The sequence below is a fragment of the Pollicipes pollicipes genome, unplaced genomic scaffold (genome assembly GCF_011947565.3).
Source record: "Pollicipes pollicipes isolate AB1234 unplaced genomic scaffold, Ppol_2.1 Scaffold_7231;HRSCAF=8579_pilon_pilon_pilon, whole genome shotgun sequence".
NCBI classification, from domain to species: Eukaryota; Metazoa; Arthropoda; class Thecostraca; order Pollicipedomorpha; family Pollicipedidae; genus Pollicipes; species Pollicipes pollicipes.
In genome coordinates this window covers 11,280,285-11,298,194 of record NW_023597034.1, presented here as the reverse complement: position 1 = coordinate 11,298,194, position 17,910 = coordinate 11,280,285, and the positions used below count along the sequence as shown (strand labels likewise).

Genomic DNA, 17,910 nt, shown 5'->3' with positions numbered 1-17,910 from the left:
TACGACTAACGCGCTGTGTCCACACGTGCTGTGCTATAATGCTGTAGCAGTATGGACATGTGTGTTTTCGATTTTGCGATAGCATGATGCACCAAACCGCAAGCACTCGCCATGCCATGTGCGCTCGCAGTGCGCCGTTCCCGGCTGCGTGCGGCATTCGGACATGATGGCGGATTGAACAGCATGTCTTGTACATGTGCGATGCACTTCTTTCTCCGGCAGGTTCTGGCAAGACCTTCCCTGGAGAACCTGCTGCTGACGGCTGTGTCCGGCGCCGGCGGCGAGGCCATCACCGTGGCGTCGTCCGGCATTGCCACCAGCCTCCTGGACGGCGGCACGATTGCCCACTGTCGCTCTCACATCCCACACCCCACTCCACCTGTACGACGCGTTCACCTGTGACCCGCGCGACAGCTCACCGGCCACCGACGACTTCAGACGCTGCGTGCTGCTGGTGTGAGATGAGGCGGCAATGGTGCATCGGCGGGCGGTGAAGGCCGTCGACGCGGCGCTGCGCGACGTGCGTGAGTCGGAGAGGCCGTTCGGTGGCCTCCTCACCGTTGTCACGGGCGACTGGCAGCAAATCCTGCCGGTCATCGGGGGCGGTGGCAAGTGCCACATTGTCGACGCGTACCTCAAGTCGTCTCCCCTGTGGCAGCACGTGACGTGCCTCACGCTGCGCACCAATATGAGCGCGCAGCTGCAGGGGGACGCCGAGGCGGGCGAGTACGCCCGTTTTCTCTGCCGGCTGGGGTCCGGCCAGGTGCCCCGGTGCCCCTACACAGAGGACCATGTTAAGCTGCTACCGGCGGTGCGCAGCTCGGCGTGGTCCTTGGCTGAGTTGGCGGCCCGGATTTATCCCGTCCTGTCGCAAAAGAATTGGCGGCACAGAGTGGCTCGAAGAGCGGGCCATCCTCACCGTATTCAATGCCGGCGTCAAAAGAATCGATTGTCACATCACGCCATTGACCGTCCGCAGGAGCCGGAGCACGTGTACAGGAGCGTAGACAGTATGTCCGACCCTGACGCGGTGCCGCTGGCCACCAAAATTCGTAACGGCATCGAGCTTTCTGGCATGCCAGCACATTGTATCCGGCTTAAGGCCGGCGCTCCGGTCCCCATGCGTAATCTCGACGCACCCAGCTTGGTCAACGGCTCGCTGTGCGTGACGGTCGCTTTGTCCGCCAACGTCCTGATTATCACCGGTCCAGACCGCGGCCACGTGGTCGTTGCGCCGCGGATTCCGATCGAGTCTATCCCGGACTCTGGCCTGGGGTTCTTATTCCGACGCCTGCAGTTCCCCGTGAGCGTGGCGCTCGCAATGACAGTCAACAGCAGGCAGGGCCAGACGAAGAAGCGGCTGGGCAGATCTAGGGTTTTGTTTTGTCGAAAGAACCAGTGAGAACCAGGATCCGTGGTCTTGTTTTGTTGAAAGAACTAGTGAGAGCCAAGATTCAGGGTCTTGTTTTGTCGAAAGAACCAATAGGAACCAGGAACCAATATTAGGAACCAGGCACATGTCTGTAGGGGGGAGGCAAATTGATCCCCCCCCCCCGAGCAAAGGGTGTCTAGCCGGCCAACCGGACGCGTATTAAAGCATATTAATTTCATGGCAGTATTATGAGCATGACGAATCATCAACACCAGTAATCTGATGCTGCACTTTTCAATTCCCTTCCGCAGCACTTTTAAATAAAAACCAAGCAAAGGAATTCAATAACGAAATAACAAAAGAAAATTCAACACACGTAAAACACTCAAACAAAAAACCTTGGACTCCTACACATAAGCCCATCACCCAGTCACACACAATTGACATACTTCTGGTTTCTTTTAAGATGGGGCCAGGGAAAACAAACATTCTGCCACTGTTTCTTACAAAATGTCAATGCTTATTTCCATGAAAGTAGCCTATACCTAACCTAAAGCGGCCTTACATCATCTCATCCTGTATAAACTGTTTAACTGGATGAGATGAAACTATAAACATAGCAGCAGTTGTGAGCTTCTGATTCTTGCGCAATTCCTATTGCTACTTGTCATGCACTTGACCGACTTAACCTAACTTAGAGTAGCCCATTTATGAACATCATCTCAACTCACCTATCTGTTGACAGCAGCACTTGTGATAACAACATGATACCTAAAGCTAGTTTTTGGCGGGTTTGAACTTGCATTTTTAACCAGTTCATTTGTGCATGTTTGTCGACATCAGACAAAGTTGACAACATACAAATCGACACACTTTAAATCACTTTGAACAACTTATTTGATTATCATGGTTAACTTATGTCAAGGGCAATGACGGGTATGTTCCACAAAACAATCTCTCTTCTCCAAAATTAGCATAACTTTTACATGACCATGCCAGTATCGCTGCTTGCCTTTTCAGCTGCAGCAAATGCATCCATTTGGGCTTGCTTATTCATATTTAATGACGAAGTGTAATATGTTGGCTTCATATTTTAAATTGGATGGTCTATTTGTTACATACTAATATTTTACTCATACTATAATTGCTATGCAGGTTGGAGTATACCTGTGCTAAAAATATAGTGCATGTATACAGTACAGTCATTTGCCGGTCAGCAAACCAAGACAACTATACAAAACATCTGGTTAAAGCAGACATGAGGGAACACTTCAAGAAATTTGGGGCAAATTACCAAACATACGGAACAAAATTAGCCCATTGCATGCCTTGTGGCATCATAATTTGTCTTACGACAAAACTCGATGGATTACAATAGAAAATGGCTAACTCTGGTTACCAATCATGTGTTGAAAGCAGGTAAGGTAAGCAACTACTTGGTCCACAGGAGACTTACTGGCTTCTTCCTGCTCCCCCCCCCAAAAAAAAAAACAAAAGTCAGTACCTTTTGCATGGCCTGCTGGCAGACAGGGTCATCCCACTCCCCCTTCCCGCCTCCAAATATAAATATCAGTCATGCCCACCAACCTACGAGATTAAAATGCGAAACAAATAAGAGGTGTGCATGATAAACATCTCCAGAGGGCAGAATTTTGCCATGAAACACTTTTGTATTAGCTGCGTCAAGTCTGTCCCAAAGCTCTGTATGGCAGCATCGCGATAGCCTTGTCAGGTAGCCTCGTGAGTCAGACACTCGAAAGGCGTAGATTTATCATTGTTGAGCACCGGCATGAACCAAGAAAACGGTTAACCGAGGGTTTAAGACGGCAAAAATTGCGGTAAAAATGAGAGCCGTGCTTCAAATTGTCTCCTTCAATCCCTGTGAATTGTTCACGCTTGGGCGCATATCAAACATGTTTGGGCGGCTGGAGAATTAATCCAACTTATGTGTGAAATACGTACAAGTTTGCACTGGGAGCATCTTGCAAAGAAATTGATCAAAATTGTAAGCAGCAGATGGTACCTCTAAAGGCAATCGAAAAGGATGGACGAGTCAAGTGGTGTTGCACTCGTATGATGCCAAGAAAAACAAAAGTAGGTAAATAAATATAAAGACTGGTACTTTTCTCGCAAAATTTTGTAATCGACTGATTTGACTGAAAAGTCTGTTAATATAAGTGCTCAAATGGTGAAATTCATCTTGTAAGTTTAAGTTAGAAGAGGTTTCTTGAACTTTTCACTCCTGCATTTCGGGAGTGATGCAATTCAGTGGTCAAGTTTCCTCGGGAAAAATGAGAAAAAAACGGAGTAAAATTCTCTACCAGGCCTTGCTCGTGTTTGCACCAGGCTCTGCTTTCGTGGCGTGGTGGTGCAGACCAAAAAAATAGGGGATGCGTGAAAGCCTTGCATTTTGCGCACAGGTGTATATTGTGATGCATCTTGTGAACAAACCAAACTTAATGCGTGCCAGCGGCTGGGCCCGCTGGGGTTGTTGGGCCTTGGAGGTACCGAGCGCCCTTGCTCTGTGCATACATAGACATGATTCAGATGTAGGTGAGGCAGGCCATAGCCCTTGGTGGTTTCAAGTGAGCTCGGTTATGGAGGAAATCTGAAAACCTCAGAAAGGGAAATAGCGGTTTGGCATGTGCGATTAGGACAATGTTAGGCAGGGGTGAAAAGTTCACAAAATATGGGGAAAAGGAGTGCAAAATTCCTCCTCATAGGGTGTTGCTTGACACCCAAAGTCGGCAATTCTAGGACACTGTATCTGGGCTCGCAAGGGCTGGTAGAGGCCTGAATGTTCTTTCCCAGAATTCACAAGTAAAGCGGCTACATTTTCAGCGTACATCGCGATTTTGTGCAACGCACCGTTGCGTCGCAAATTGCAAAACAGGTTGCAACAACCCCAGTTTTAGAAACCCAAGCCGAATAGAGGCCGCTTACCGTCAAAACGATACGTGATCTAGCGTTAAAACCTTCATCAGCGTGTCGGCCGATTCGTCCTGTCTCTGATGCACCTTTTTGTTGACCGCATTTTAAAAATTTCGCTCGCCAATGGGCCTAAACTAAGTGGCTGCATGGCGGCATTTTCGCCGCGACGGGGGCCAGTCGCTGCCCCGGCTCCCGGCATATACTCAAGGCGTTAGGAGTTAAAATGGCCGTTCGCGCGGCAGGCTTTCGACTTTGCTCACATCGTCTGCCTTCGTATTAAAGAACGGGCCCGGTAGCGGGCCGGCGGACGGGTGGTACGCGGAGGCAATCTCGGCTCAGGCATGGCGGTCGGCGGCGCGCCGTGCATTGCGGTCGCCGCTGCGCGTACAAGCATGGATTTTGTTTTCCTGCATTCGCAATTGGCGTGGATACACTTTCAGTCGCATCGCGAGTTTGTGCAACGCACTGTTGCGCTGCTTTTTGCAAGACAACTTCAAGATGCCAGGTTTGAATATTCAAAACTGGTACGGTCGCGCTTATCACACGGACACGGGATCACAGATGAATTTTGTTCTCTTCTGTGGATTTGCACATTTTCTGTCCACATTTCGGAACTTATGGCACTAACGAGCCTTTGATTGGCGCTTCAGTGATGAATGGAAGGAGCGACATGATCATGTTTGGTGACACGTGTGGCTTGTCGTGGCGCCCAGTGTGTTAACTATGGATTTACACGATTTTGCTCTTTTGAGGGGCTTGCACGTTTTCGTGATATCTCAGAAACCAGGGATTGCAGTACACAAAGACTGGCATGCTTCGATAGGTGATCTAACGGGCAATCACTGAAATGTGTATGATGTCATGCTGCACGTGTCATGTGACTCGTGCACATTGTTTGCGAAGCTGTATTTTGCCGATCTTGTCCATTTTTAGGCTTTACGTGAGAGTTCTACTCTTGTAGCGCGTAGTAACACTGAGACCTGGCATGCCGCGATAGGCCATTTAACTGGAAATCACATGGCCACACGTGTCACAAGTACGGGGTGGCACGTTACACGTGTCGGGCAAAACACAAGCCAGGAAGATGGCTTTTGCTCTTTTCCACGGGTTTACATGCTTTGTGCCACATCTCGGCACCACGGGCACGGACGAAATGGGGAGCGGAATGCATTTATGAGAAATCCAACAAATAAGGACGCTGCTTGAAATGTCACGTCGCACGTGCTGTATGGATTGATGGGGAATCACGTGGCATAGATTGCTAGCGCCACGTATGCGCAAGCCAGGAAAATTTACTTGACCGCTATCCACCGTTGTTCACTCTTCAGTACAATAAGATGTTGGATGTAACGGTAGTGCGTGCTGTCATCATTCAAAGGCGGATTCATGGAAGTGGCGAAAATCACCGATCACGTCCCACGATCAATCACCGGTCGCATGGAATAAGTTTGCCTTTGTTGCAGAGAGGGCATGTCAAATGCGCTCTCTCCCGTCAGCGGCCGCCAGAGACCGCCAGCACCGCGCAGAGCCTGCGCCAAATTTGGAGGTGGAAACAAATTTGGAGACGATATTTTTTCGAACAAAGTCGAAAATTTTGAGATTCGCTTTTTTTGTCATCAAATTGAAAAGGCGTTGTCGATTTAGTACGTGTGTGAAGCAGCAAGAGTTTCTGCGCATGTAAATAGTCTCTATAGCAATTGCCGAAATATTTATGCGCGGCTTCTGAGGTTTATTCAACTACTTTAATCCTCTGCAAGTGAGAAAGCTTCAAGTTATACCATCGTATTCGCCGTGCGATTCCGCGTCTAATGACATCTACTAAAATGAGAATTCACCACTTGCACAATTAACCACTATTGATGCGCGCCAATTTCCATGGATTTGTTTCTGAAGCCAGCTCCATTTGAAAGCAGATTGCACGTGGAAACGACACACACTTGATGGAACAAAAACATATGGCCTGTTGTTGTAAACATGGAAGCAAAAACAAATCTCGCCACGGCCATTTTGTTGCGAAAAAGGCAACATTCTGAAACGGAAGTTATTCGTCTCAACTTAGGGCCAGCATTAAATTCAGCGCGTGTACAAAGCGCATGGATGTTCTGTTCAGTTTAAGCGTTTTACACGAGATGACCATTTTTCCGCATGGTTCCACGTTGGATGAGCGTAACTCGAAGCCTATCAGCATTGGACAGTTTGTTTCACACTATAGCATGGGAAGGCAATTCTGCGTCAAAACGCGTGTTACGCACCACGTTGGCAAGATTTTAAAACAGCCGATTTTTGAGTAGTAAAGCAATCCAAGCTCAACTCTCTGGAACCAATGAACATAGAACGCTGCTTTTACTTGCAAACGATGTAAAACGATGCTACAAGTTGTTGACTACATTCTTGATCACCGGGTGATCAAAAACAAATTTGGGCGTGACCATTTTTAAGAAAAAAATTCACATTTTTAAAGCGATTTTAGGGTATAAAATGAAAGAGCGTGGTCGATTTAGTGTGTGTGTGTGTGGTGTGTGTGTGCGTGTGTGTGTGTGTGCGTGCGTGCGTGCGTGTGTGTGTGTGTTTGAAACGGAAATGGTTCTGTGCATGTGAACAGTTTCTACAGCAGGTGCAAAATAGTTATGCGCGGCTTGTGGAGGTTTTTCACATAACTTCAAAACTATGCAAGTGAGAAAGTTTCAAGTTACACCACCGTATTCGCCGTGCAATTCCTCATCTAATGACATCTAATAAAATGAGATTCCACCACTTGCAAAATGGACCATTCTTGATGCGTTTAAATTTCCACGGATTTGTTTCTGAAGCCAGCTCCGTCTCAAAGCGGATTGCACGTGGAAACGACACACAATGATGGAACAAACATTCATTGCCGTTGTGGTGAACATGGAGGTGAACACCAATCTGACAACGGCCATTTTGTTGCGAAAAAGTTAAAACACTGAAGCAGATATTTTTTCGTCTCACATCAGAGCCAATAGTGAATTCAGCGCGTCTACAAAGCTGATGCATGTTCTGTCCCGGTTACGCGTTTTACACGAAATGGCTATTTTTCGACGTGATTCCGCCTTGTTTCAACTTCACTCGAAGCCTATCAGCATTGGACAATTTACATCACACCATAGCATAGAAAGGCAATTCTGCGTCAAAACACGTGTAACGCAACACCTTGGCAGGATTTGAAAACGGCCGATTTATGGTAGTAAAACGTTGCAGCCTCGTATCTCCCGAACCAATGAAAAAGAAGGCTGCTTTTACTTATAAACTATGTAAAAGGATGTTACAAGTTGTTGACTGCATTCTTAGTGACCGGGTGATGAGAAAAAATTTGGGCGTAACCATCTTTTTTGAAAAAGTCAATCATTTTGAAAGCGATTTTTTGTTATAAAACGAAATTGCGTCGTCGATTTGGTGTGTGTGTGTGTGTGAAGCGGCAATTGTTTCTGTGCATGTTAACAGTTTCTACAGCAACTGCAGAAGTTTCTATGCGCGGCTTGTGAAGGTTCTTTTTTAAAAAAACTTCAAAATCATGCAAGTGAGAAATTTCCGAGTTACACCATCGTATTCGCCGTGCGATTACGTGTCTAATGACACATCATAAAATGAGATTCTACCAACAGGAAAATGGACCATTCTTGATACAGTCAAATTTCCATGGTTTGGTTTCTAAAACCAGCTCCGTTTGAAAGCAGACTGCACGTGCAAACGACACACAATTGACGGAACAAACAAGGATTTCCGTTGTCAGTATGGAAGTAAACATAAATCTCACCACGGCCATTTTGTTGCGAAAAAAATTTAATCTTCTCAAACGGATGGTTTTTGTCTCAACATTAGGGCCAACAGTAAATTCGGTGCGTGTACAAAGCGGATGGATGTTCTGTCCCGGTTTACGCGTTTTACACGAAATGGCCATTTTTCGACAGGATTCCACGTTGCTTGTACCTAACTCGAAACCTATGAGCATTGGAAGTTTATGCCATACCATAGCATGGAAAGGCCATTCTGCGTCAAAACACGTGTAACGCAACACTTTGACGGGATTTGAAAACGGCCGATTTTTTGTAGTAAAACGTTCCAAGGTCATATCTCTCTGAAATACTGAGAAGAGGAGGCTGCTTTTATTTGCAAACGATGTAAAATGACGTTACAAGTTGTTGACTATATTCTGGATCGCCGGGTGATGAGAAAGAACTTTGGGCGTGATTTTTTTCTCTCGAACAAAAGTCAGTCATTTTGAAACGCGATATTCTGTTGTAACATAAAAGGCGTGGTCGGTTTAGTGTGTATTTGAAGCGGCAAATGTTGCATTGCATGTATACAGTTTCTATAGCAATTGAAAAGTATTTTCGCGCAGCTCGTGAGTTTTTAAAAAAATAAATTCAAAACTATGCAAGTGAGAAAGCTGTAAGTTACACAATTGCATGCGCCGTGCGATTACGCCGCTGATGAAATATGATAAAATGAGATTCCATCACTTGGAAAATGGACGATACTTATGCGGGCAAACTTCCATGGTTTTGTTTCTGAAGCCATTTGAAATGAGATTGCACGTGCAACCGATACACAGCGATGGAACAGAAATTCATTGCCGTTGTTGACAACATGGAAGTGAACACAATTCTCACCACGGCCACTTTGTCTCGAAAAGAGTCAAAATTCTTAACCGGATGTTCTTCGTCTCAACTTCGGGCCAACATTAAATTCAGCGCGTGTACGAAGCGCATGGACGTTCTGATCCGGTTTACGCGTTTCGCACGAAATGGCCATTTTTCGACATGATTCCACATTGGTTGTACCAAACTCGAAACTTATCAGCATTGGACAGTTTATGTCACACCATAGCATGGGTAGGCAATTCTGCGTCAAACCATGTGTAACGCAACACATTGGCAGGTTGAAAACGGCCGATTTTTAGGGTAGTAAAACGTCTATGATTATATCTCCCGAACTAATGAAAATAGAACGCTGCTCTAACTAGCAAACGATGTAAAGCGACGTCACAAGTTGCTGACTACATTCTTGACCACCGGGTGATGTGAAACAAATTTCTGCGTAGTATTTTTATTTCGAAAATAGTCAATAAGACGGAAAGCGATGTGTATTTACAAAATGAAAGAGCGTGGTCGATTTAGTGTGTCTATTAAGCGGGAAGTGTTTCTCTGCATGTTAACAGTTTCTACAGCAATTGTGGAGGATTTATGCACGGCTTGTGAATATTTTTTCAACTAACTTTAAAACATTGCAGGTGAGAAAGTTTCAAGTTACAACACCGTATTCGTCGTGCGATTACGCGTCTCATGACATCTGAAAAAATGAGATTCCACCAATATGAAAATGCACCATTCTTGATGCCCGAAAATTTCCATGGTTTTGTTTCTGAAGCAGCTCCGTTTAAGAACAGATTGCACGTGCAAACGATACAAAATGATAAAACAAACATTGATTGCCGTTGTTGTGAACATGGAAGTGAACAGAAATCTCACAGCGGCCATTTTGTTGCGAAAGTCAAAACTCTGAAGCGGATATTTTTTCGTTTCAAATGACGGCCAATAGTAAATTCAGCACTTGCACGAAGCGGATGCATGTTCTGTCCCGGTTTACTCCTTCTTCACAAACATATGTTACACATGTGTTTCTGTGCGTATAAACGGTTTCTACAGCAATTGCAACATAGTTACGCTCGGCTTGTAACGGATATTTCCAACTAACTTCAAAACTGCGCAAGTGAGAAAGTTTCAAGTTACAGACCGTATATCCCGTGAGATTACGTGTTCAATTACATAGGCCAGTTTGATATTTAAAAATTACCGTAGCTGCTTGCAAAAAAAAAAAATAACTCCACCAAAAAAGCTTCCTCCGCTTACCGAGTTTTATAAACGGTCCTAACAACCGGCGTAAATTTCACCGTCGACGGCTTTTTTAGACTCAAGGTCAGTTGTTTCCCATCAGAAGTGCCAGATGTTATCGTACCGCAAACAAAGATCTTTTTATTTTTACGATGGTCGATTATGCTCATTGACACCTTTTGTTGCTACCAATTAGCTGCAACAAGTGTCTTTTGTGTGCAATTTGTGTTTTTGTTCCGCAATAAAATTTTAGCATCTATATTCAAAACAAATTTCTACCTGAGCAGTAGGCAGTGGTCAAAGATACACAGGAAATATAGCTCGGCGTGCGAAACCTTTGCGCTTTCTGACTAGTTAAAGAAGGTAGGAAACATTCGCAGTCGCATAATAATCAAATGCATTCATGGTCATGCCGAGTAGATATAAAGCAAGTGTGGCAAGTAACTTATTAGTCGTTTCGTACGCGCGCTGAGTTTACCATTGGCCCCAATTTGAGAAAAACTTACCTTTCTTAATTTTGTTTTTTTCGCAACAATATGGCCGCGGTGAGATTTCTTTTCACTTCCGTGTTGGTAGCAACGGCACTGAATGTTTTTCGATCAATGTGTATCGTTTGCACGAGCAAGCTGCTTTCAAACGGAGCGGGTGTCAGAAACAAAACATTGGAACTTGCGCGCATCAAGAATGGTGGATTTTAGAAGTGGTGGAATCTTATTGTATTATAAGTCATTAGACCTGTCATCGCACGGCGAACACGCTGGTGTAACGTGATATTTTATCATTTGTATAGTTTTGATGTCATTTGAAAAGACACCCACAAGCCGCACTTGCTGTAGATTTTCCAATTGCTGTAGAAACTGTTTACATGCACAGAAACACTTGCCGTTTCATACACACACTCACTGGACCATGCCATTTCATTTTATAACACAAAATGACGTTTTCAAAATTCTGACATTTTTCGAAAGACATGGCCACGCCCAATTTTTTTTCTCATCACGAGGTGATCAAGAATGTAGTCAACAACTTGTAAACTCGTCTTACATCGTTTGAAGTAAAAGCAGCCTTCTGTTTTCGTACTTCGAGAGAAATGAGCTTGGAACCTTTTACTAACCAAAAAATGACGGTTTTTAAAATTCTGCCAATGTGTTGTTTTACACTTGTGTTGCCGCAGAATTGCCTTTCCACCCTATGGTGTGACACGAACTGTCCAAAGCCGATAGGTTTTGAGTTTGGTACAACCAACATGGAATTCTGTGGAAAAATGGCAAGTTCGTCAAAACACGGCAACCGGCACAGAACATGCATCCGCTTCATACACGCGCTGAATTTCCTGTTTGCCCCCATTTGAGACAAAAAATATGCGTTTCGAATTTTGAAAGTTTTTCGCCAGAAAGTGGCCGTCGCGAGATTTGTGTTCACTTCCATGTTAACACCAACGACACTGAATGTTTGTTCCAGCATTGTGTTTCGTTTTTACATGGTGTGTACTTTCAAACGGGGCGGGTATTAGAAACAAAAGCTTGGACATTGTTACATTGGCGGTATGTTATGGTGTTATGGGCCATTAGAGGCACAATCGCAGGGCGAATACGATGGTTGACGTGAAATCTTATCACTTGTATAATTTTTAAGTTAGTTGAAAAACACTCACAAGGCGCGCTTGCTGTAGATTTTGCAATTGCTGTAGAAACTTTTTACAAAAACACCTGCCGCTTTGTACAAACCAAATAGACCATGGTTTTTATTTGATAAAAAACGCATTTTGAAAATTTTGCGTTTTATTCGAAAAAAATGATCACCCCAAATTTTTGTCTCATTACCCGGTGATCAAGAATGTAGTCAACAACTTGTAAGATCTTTTTACATCGTTTGAAAGTAAAAGTAGCATTCTATTTTCATTGGTTCGAAAGATAAGAGCTTGGACCTTTTTACAAACCGAAAAACTGCCGTAGTTAACTTCTGCGAAAGTGTTGCGTTACACCTAATTTCATGCAAAATTGTCTTTCCATGCAATGGTCTGACATAAACTGTCCAATGCCGACATGTTTTGGGTTAGGTACGACCAACGTGGAAATATGTGGAAAAATGGCCATTTCGTGCAAAAAGCGTTAACCGGCGAGGAACATGCATCCGTTTTGTACACGCGCTAAATTTACTATTGTCCCATTTGAGACGAAAAACATAGTTTTTTTAAGTATTGATCTTGCTCGCAACAAAGTGGCCGCGGTGAGATTTCTGTTCACTTCCACATTGATAACAACGGCACTGAATGTTGTTCGATCATTGTGCATCGTTTGCACGAGCAGTCTGCTTTTAAACGGAGCGGGTGTTGGAAACAAAACCTTCGAAATTTGCGCGCACCGTGAATGGTGCATTTTCCAAGTCTGTGAATCTAATTGTATTATGGGTCATCAGAGGCGTAAACGCATGGTATAATGGCGAATGCGATGGTATAACGAGAAGTTATGCAACTTGTATGGGTTTTATGTTAGTTGAAAACACCCACAAGCTGCGCTTGCTATAGATTTTGCAATTGCTGCAGAAACTGTTAAGATGCACAGAAACACTTGCCGCTTCAAGCACACTAAATGGAACATGCCCTTTCATTTTAAAGCACAAAATGACATTTTAAACTTTTGGCTTGTTCAAAAAAATGTTTTATGCCCAAATTTTACTTTCTTCACAAGGTGATTAAGAACGTAGGTAACAACCTGTAACATCGTTTTACATCGTATGGAAGTAAAAGCAGCCTTATATTTTCATTGGTTCGAGATATATGAGCTTCGAACGCTTCACTACCTAAAGATCGGAAGCTTTGAAATTCTGCAAATGGTTTGGGTTACATCTATGTTGTCGCAGAATTGCCTTCCCATGCTACGGTGTGCCATCAACTGTCCAATGCCGACAGGATTTGAGTTATATAACCCCAACGTGCAAATGGTTACGTCGAAAAATGGTTACTTCGTGCAAATCGCGTAAACCGGCACAGAACATCTATCCCCGTCGTAAACGTGCTGACTTTGCAAATGGCCCAGATTCGAGACGAAAAAACATGCGTTTCTGAAATTTGACTTTTTTAGCAGCAAAGTGGCCGCGGCGAGATTTGTATTCACTTCCTCGTTGACAACAACGGCACTGAATGTTTGCGCCACCGTTGTGTATCGTTTGTACGTGGAATCTGCTTTCGAACGGATCGGGTTTCAGAAACAAAACCATGGAAATTTGCGCGCATGAAGAATGATGCATTTTCTAAGTAGTGTAATCTCATTGTATTATAAATCATTAGATGCGTGATCGCGCGGCGAATACGATGGTGTGACTTAAAATTTCATCACTTGTATAGTTTTGAATGTAGTTGAAAAAGCACGCACCAGCTGCGCTTGCTGCAGATTTTGCAATTGCTGTAGAAACTGTCTACATGCACAGAAACACCTGCTGCTTCATACAAACACTAAATGGAACATGCCCTTTTATTAAAAAAACTGGCACTTTCAAAGTTTTGCTTTATATGAAAAAAGAGTGTTACTCCCAATTTTTTTTTCATCAGGCGGTGATCATGAATGTAGGCAAGAGCTTGTAGCATCGCTTTACGTCGTCTGTAAGTAAAAACAGCCTTCTATTTCACGGGTTTGAGAGATAAGAGATTTGAACGTTTTATTACCCAAAAAACGGCCGTATTGAAATTCCGCCATTGTTATGCGTTACACCTATTTCGACGCTGAAATTCCTTCTCATGCCATGGTGTGACATAAACGGTCCAATGCAGATAGGTTTTGAATTAGGTACAACCAACGTGGAATTAGGTCGAAAAATGGCTATTTCTTGCAAAACGCCTAGACCGGCACCGAACATGCATCCGCTTCGGACACGCCCTGAATATACTATTGGCCCTCATTTGAGACAAAAAACATGCGTTTCCGAAATATGACGTTTTTTGCAACAAAGTGGCCGTGGCGCGATTTGTGTTCACTTCCATGTTGACAGCAACGGCACTGAATGTTCGTTCTATCATTGTTTATCGTTTGCACATGCAATCTGCTTTGAAACGGAGTAAGTTTCAGAAACAAAACCATGGAAATTTGCGCGCGTCAAGAATGGTGCATTTGCCAAGCTGTGGAATCTCATTGGTAGGTCATAAGACACATAATCGCACACCGAATACGATGGTGAGACTTTGAATTTTGTAACTTGTATAGTTTTGATGTTATTTGAAAGAACACACACAAGCCACGCTTGCTGTAGATTTTGCACTTGCTGTAGAAACTGTTTACATGCACATAAACACACCCCGCTTCATACACACACTAAATGGTCCATGTCCTTTGTTTTACAACAAAAATCTGATTTTCAAACTTGATTTTTTTTCGAAAAAATGGTCACGCCCAACTTAGTTATCATTACCCGGTGTTCAACATTGTAGTCAAGAACTTGTAACATCGTTTTAAAATCGTTTGCAAGTAAAAGCAGCCTTCAATTTTCATTGGTTTGAGATATACGAGCTTCGACCGATTTACTACTCAAGGAACGGCCGGTTTTCACTTCTGCCAATTTGTTGCGTTACACCTGTTTTGACGCAGAATTGCCTTCCCATGCTATGGTGTGACATAAAATATCTAATACCGATATGTTTTCAGTTAGGTACAACCAACGTGACATTATTTCCAAAAACGGCATTTCGTGCAGACCGAGTAAACCGGCACAGAACATGTATCCGCTTGATACACACGCTGAATTTACTAATGGTCCTCATTTGAGACGGAAAAACATGCATTTCTGAATTTTGACGTGTTTGCAACAAACTGGCCGTGGCGAAATTTGTATTCACTTTAGTGTTGACAACAACCGCACTGAATGTTTGTTCCATCATTGTGTATCGTTTGCACAAGCAATCTGCTTTCAAAAAAGGGGTTTTAGAAACAAGACCTTGGAAATTTGCGCGCATAAAGAATGGTGGATTGTGGAATTGTTAGAATCTTAATGTAATGTAGGTCATTAGACGGGCATTCCCACGGCAATTGCAATCGTGTGATTTGAAATTTTATCACTTGTATAGATTTTAAGTTAGTTGAAAATACAGTCACGAGCCGCGCTTGCTGTAGATTTTGCAAATGCTGTAGAAACTGTTTACATGCTCAGAAATAATTGCCGCTTTACAGGCACACCAAATGGACGATGCCCTTTTGTGTTATAACAAAAACCTTATTTTCAAAATTTAACTTTAAAAAAATTGGTCACGCCCAAATTTTTCTTTAAAAAATCGGCGTTACCGCTTGTTTTCAAACATTGTCAAGATTTTAAAAATGCGAGTTTTTCCAATAAAATTAAAAGTGATCGAGCAAATATTCAGACCCCCTGTTGTCAACATTGAAGTGAAAACAAATCTCGCCACGGCTACTTTGTTGCGAAACAAGTCAACATTTAGAAACGCATGCTTTTTCGTGTGAAATGAGGGCCAATGGTAAATTCAGAACGTGTACAAAGTGAATGCATGTTTTGTGGTGGTTTGCGCGTTTTCACGAAATGGCCATTTTTCGACATAATTCGACGTTGTACCTAACTCAAAACCTATCGAAATGGGACAGTTAATGTCAAATTGTAGCATGGGAAGGCGATTCTGCGTCAAAATAGGCGTAACGCAACACATCGACAGAATTTGAAAACGGCCGTTTTGGGTAGTCAAAGTTCCACGCTCATGTCTTTCGAACAAAGGAAAATAGAAGCCTGCTTTTGCTTGCAAACCAGGTAAAACGATGTTACAAATTGTTGACTACATTCTCGATCAACGGGTGACAAGAAAAAAATTCAAAATTTTAAAGATGCAGTTTTTTGTTTTCCAACGAAAGGGCATGGCCCATTTAGTGTGTGTATGAAGCGACAAGTCTTTCTATGCATGTTAGCAGTTTCTACAGCAATTGAAAAATATATATTAAGCACGGCGTGTGGTTGTTCTTTTCAACTCATATAAAACGTACACAAGTTATAAAAGTCACGTTACACCATCGTAGTCGTGGTGCGACGACGCGTCTAATGACCAATAATACAATAGGATTCCACGACTTGGAAACTGCACCATTCTTGATGCGAGCAAACCTTCAAGGTATTGTTTCTGAAATCCGGTCCGTTTCAAAGCAGATTGCACGTGCAAACGACACACCATGATTGAACAAACATTCAGTGCCGTTGTTTTTAACGTTGTTGTGAAAGCAGATTTGAAAACGGGCGTTTTTGGGGTAGTAAAAAGTTCCAAGCTCAAATCTCTCGAACCAATGAACAGACATGTGCCCGGTTCCTAACATCGGTTCCTGGGTCCCACTGGCTCTTTCGACAAAACAAGATGCTGGATCCTGGTTCTCACTGGTTCTTTCGGCAAAACAAGATGCTGGATCCTGGTTCCCACTGGATCTTTCGACAAAACAAGACGCTGGATCTTGGTTCCCACTGTTGTTTTTTTGTTGTTGATAGAACAAGACCCTGAATCCCGGTTCCCACTGGATCTTTCGACAAAGAAAAACACTGGATCTTGGTTCTCATTGGTTCTTTCGACAAAACAAGACCCTGGATCTTGGTTCTCACTACTTCTTTCAACAAAACAAGACCGTGGATCCTGGTTCTCACTGGTTCTTTCGACAAAATAAAACCCTGGATCCTGGTTCCCAATGGATCTTTTAACAAAGCATTATGCTACATCCTGATTCCCATTGGTTCTTATACAAAGCAAACCCTGGATCTTGTTTCCTACTGTTCTTTCAACAACACAAGACCTGTATCTTGGTTCCCATTAGTTATTCTGTAAGCACTGGCTTCAGCTCCCAGTTTCCCCTGTTTTTCTGTCAATACTAGCTCCAGGTTCCCATAAGCTTTTTGGCAAGCAACAGAAATACCAACATGCCATGAATACTAAACACCATGTCTCACAGTTCACACTAGTTATTTTACCAACACTAGACTCCTGAGGTCAGAATATGGAGAACTCTGACAGTCTTGGAACCTCGGAAAAATTGGCCTGAAAAAGTCATCCTGCATAACCCAAATACTTTGCTCTAAAAAAGCAGATCTGTTCATCATGGACAAGTCAAAATAAACGGCATGTCCTGACTCTGTAACAACAATACAGCTTTTCCAGAAGCCTGAGCACAAGGCTCAAGCAGATATAGATTCATTATGTGCATGACAAAGCAGCATCAATGTGGGACTAACTTTGGTCTGCAGGTGGGCTGGGCAGGTGTAAAAAATTGTTGCTGAGCCTTGATGGTGACCTGTGATACTGGGATGGTTTTCTGGTATATATATATATATATATATATATATTTATTTATTTATTTATATATTTATATATTTATATATATATACATATATATATATGTATATATATATATATATATATATATATATATATATATATATATATATAGTCACTTCAAGCAACCAAGCAACTTGCTTGCTTCTTGCTAATCCATGTAACAAGTACACATAGCTGAGCCAGAGATGACTCACATTCTTTAGCTCCTTTGCCTGCTAGTGCCAGGTCCTGGTTGCAATAACTTTTGACACAACCACAGACCCCAGGAACATCCAGCCCGGTTCCTGGTTCTCGCGGGTTTTACAGGAAGAACAGTTACGACTCATTTGTTTGCCAAATCTCCACACCATTAGTGCCATAAGTTAATTTGCCAGAAACGCTCCAGCAAAATATGGTGGTAACTGGTAGGTGGACAGAGGGAACATTCCAAGCTATTAACCTAATGCATATAT

The 17,910-nt window shown here is 43.2% G+C and overlaps 1 protein-coding gene across 1 annotated transcript in view; it reads left to right on the top strand.

Moving 5' to 3' along the window:
* Positions 1–472: 472 nt before the first annotated feature.
* Positions 473–17,910, top strand: part of LOC119109382 (uncharacterized) — a 59,011-nt gene continuing 41,573 nt past the window's right edge. Inside the window, exons 1-2 of the mRNA XM_037232998.1 lie at positions 473–811; positions 980–1,303. Of these exons, the coding sequence (XP_037088893.1) occupies positions 473–811; positions 980–1,303 (663 nt within the window). The remainder of the gene's footprint in view (positions 812–979; positions 1,304–17,910) is intronic.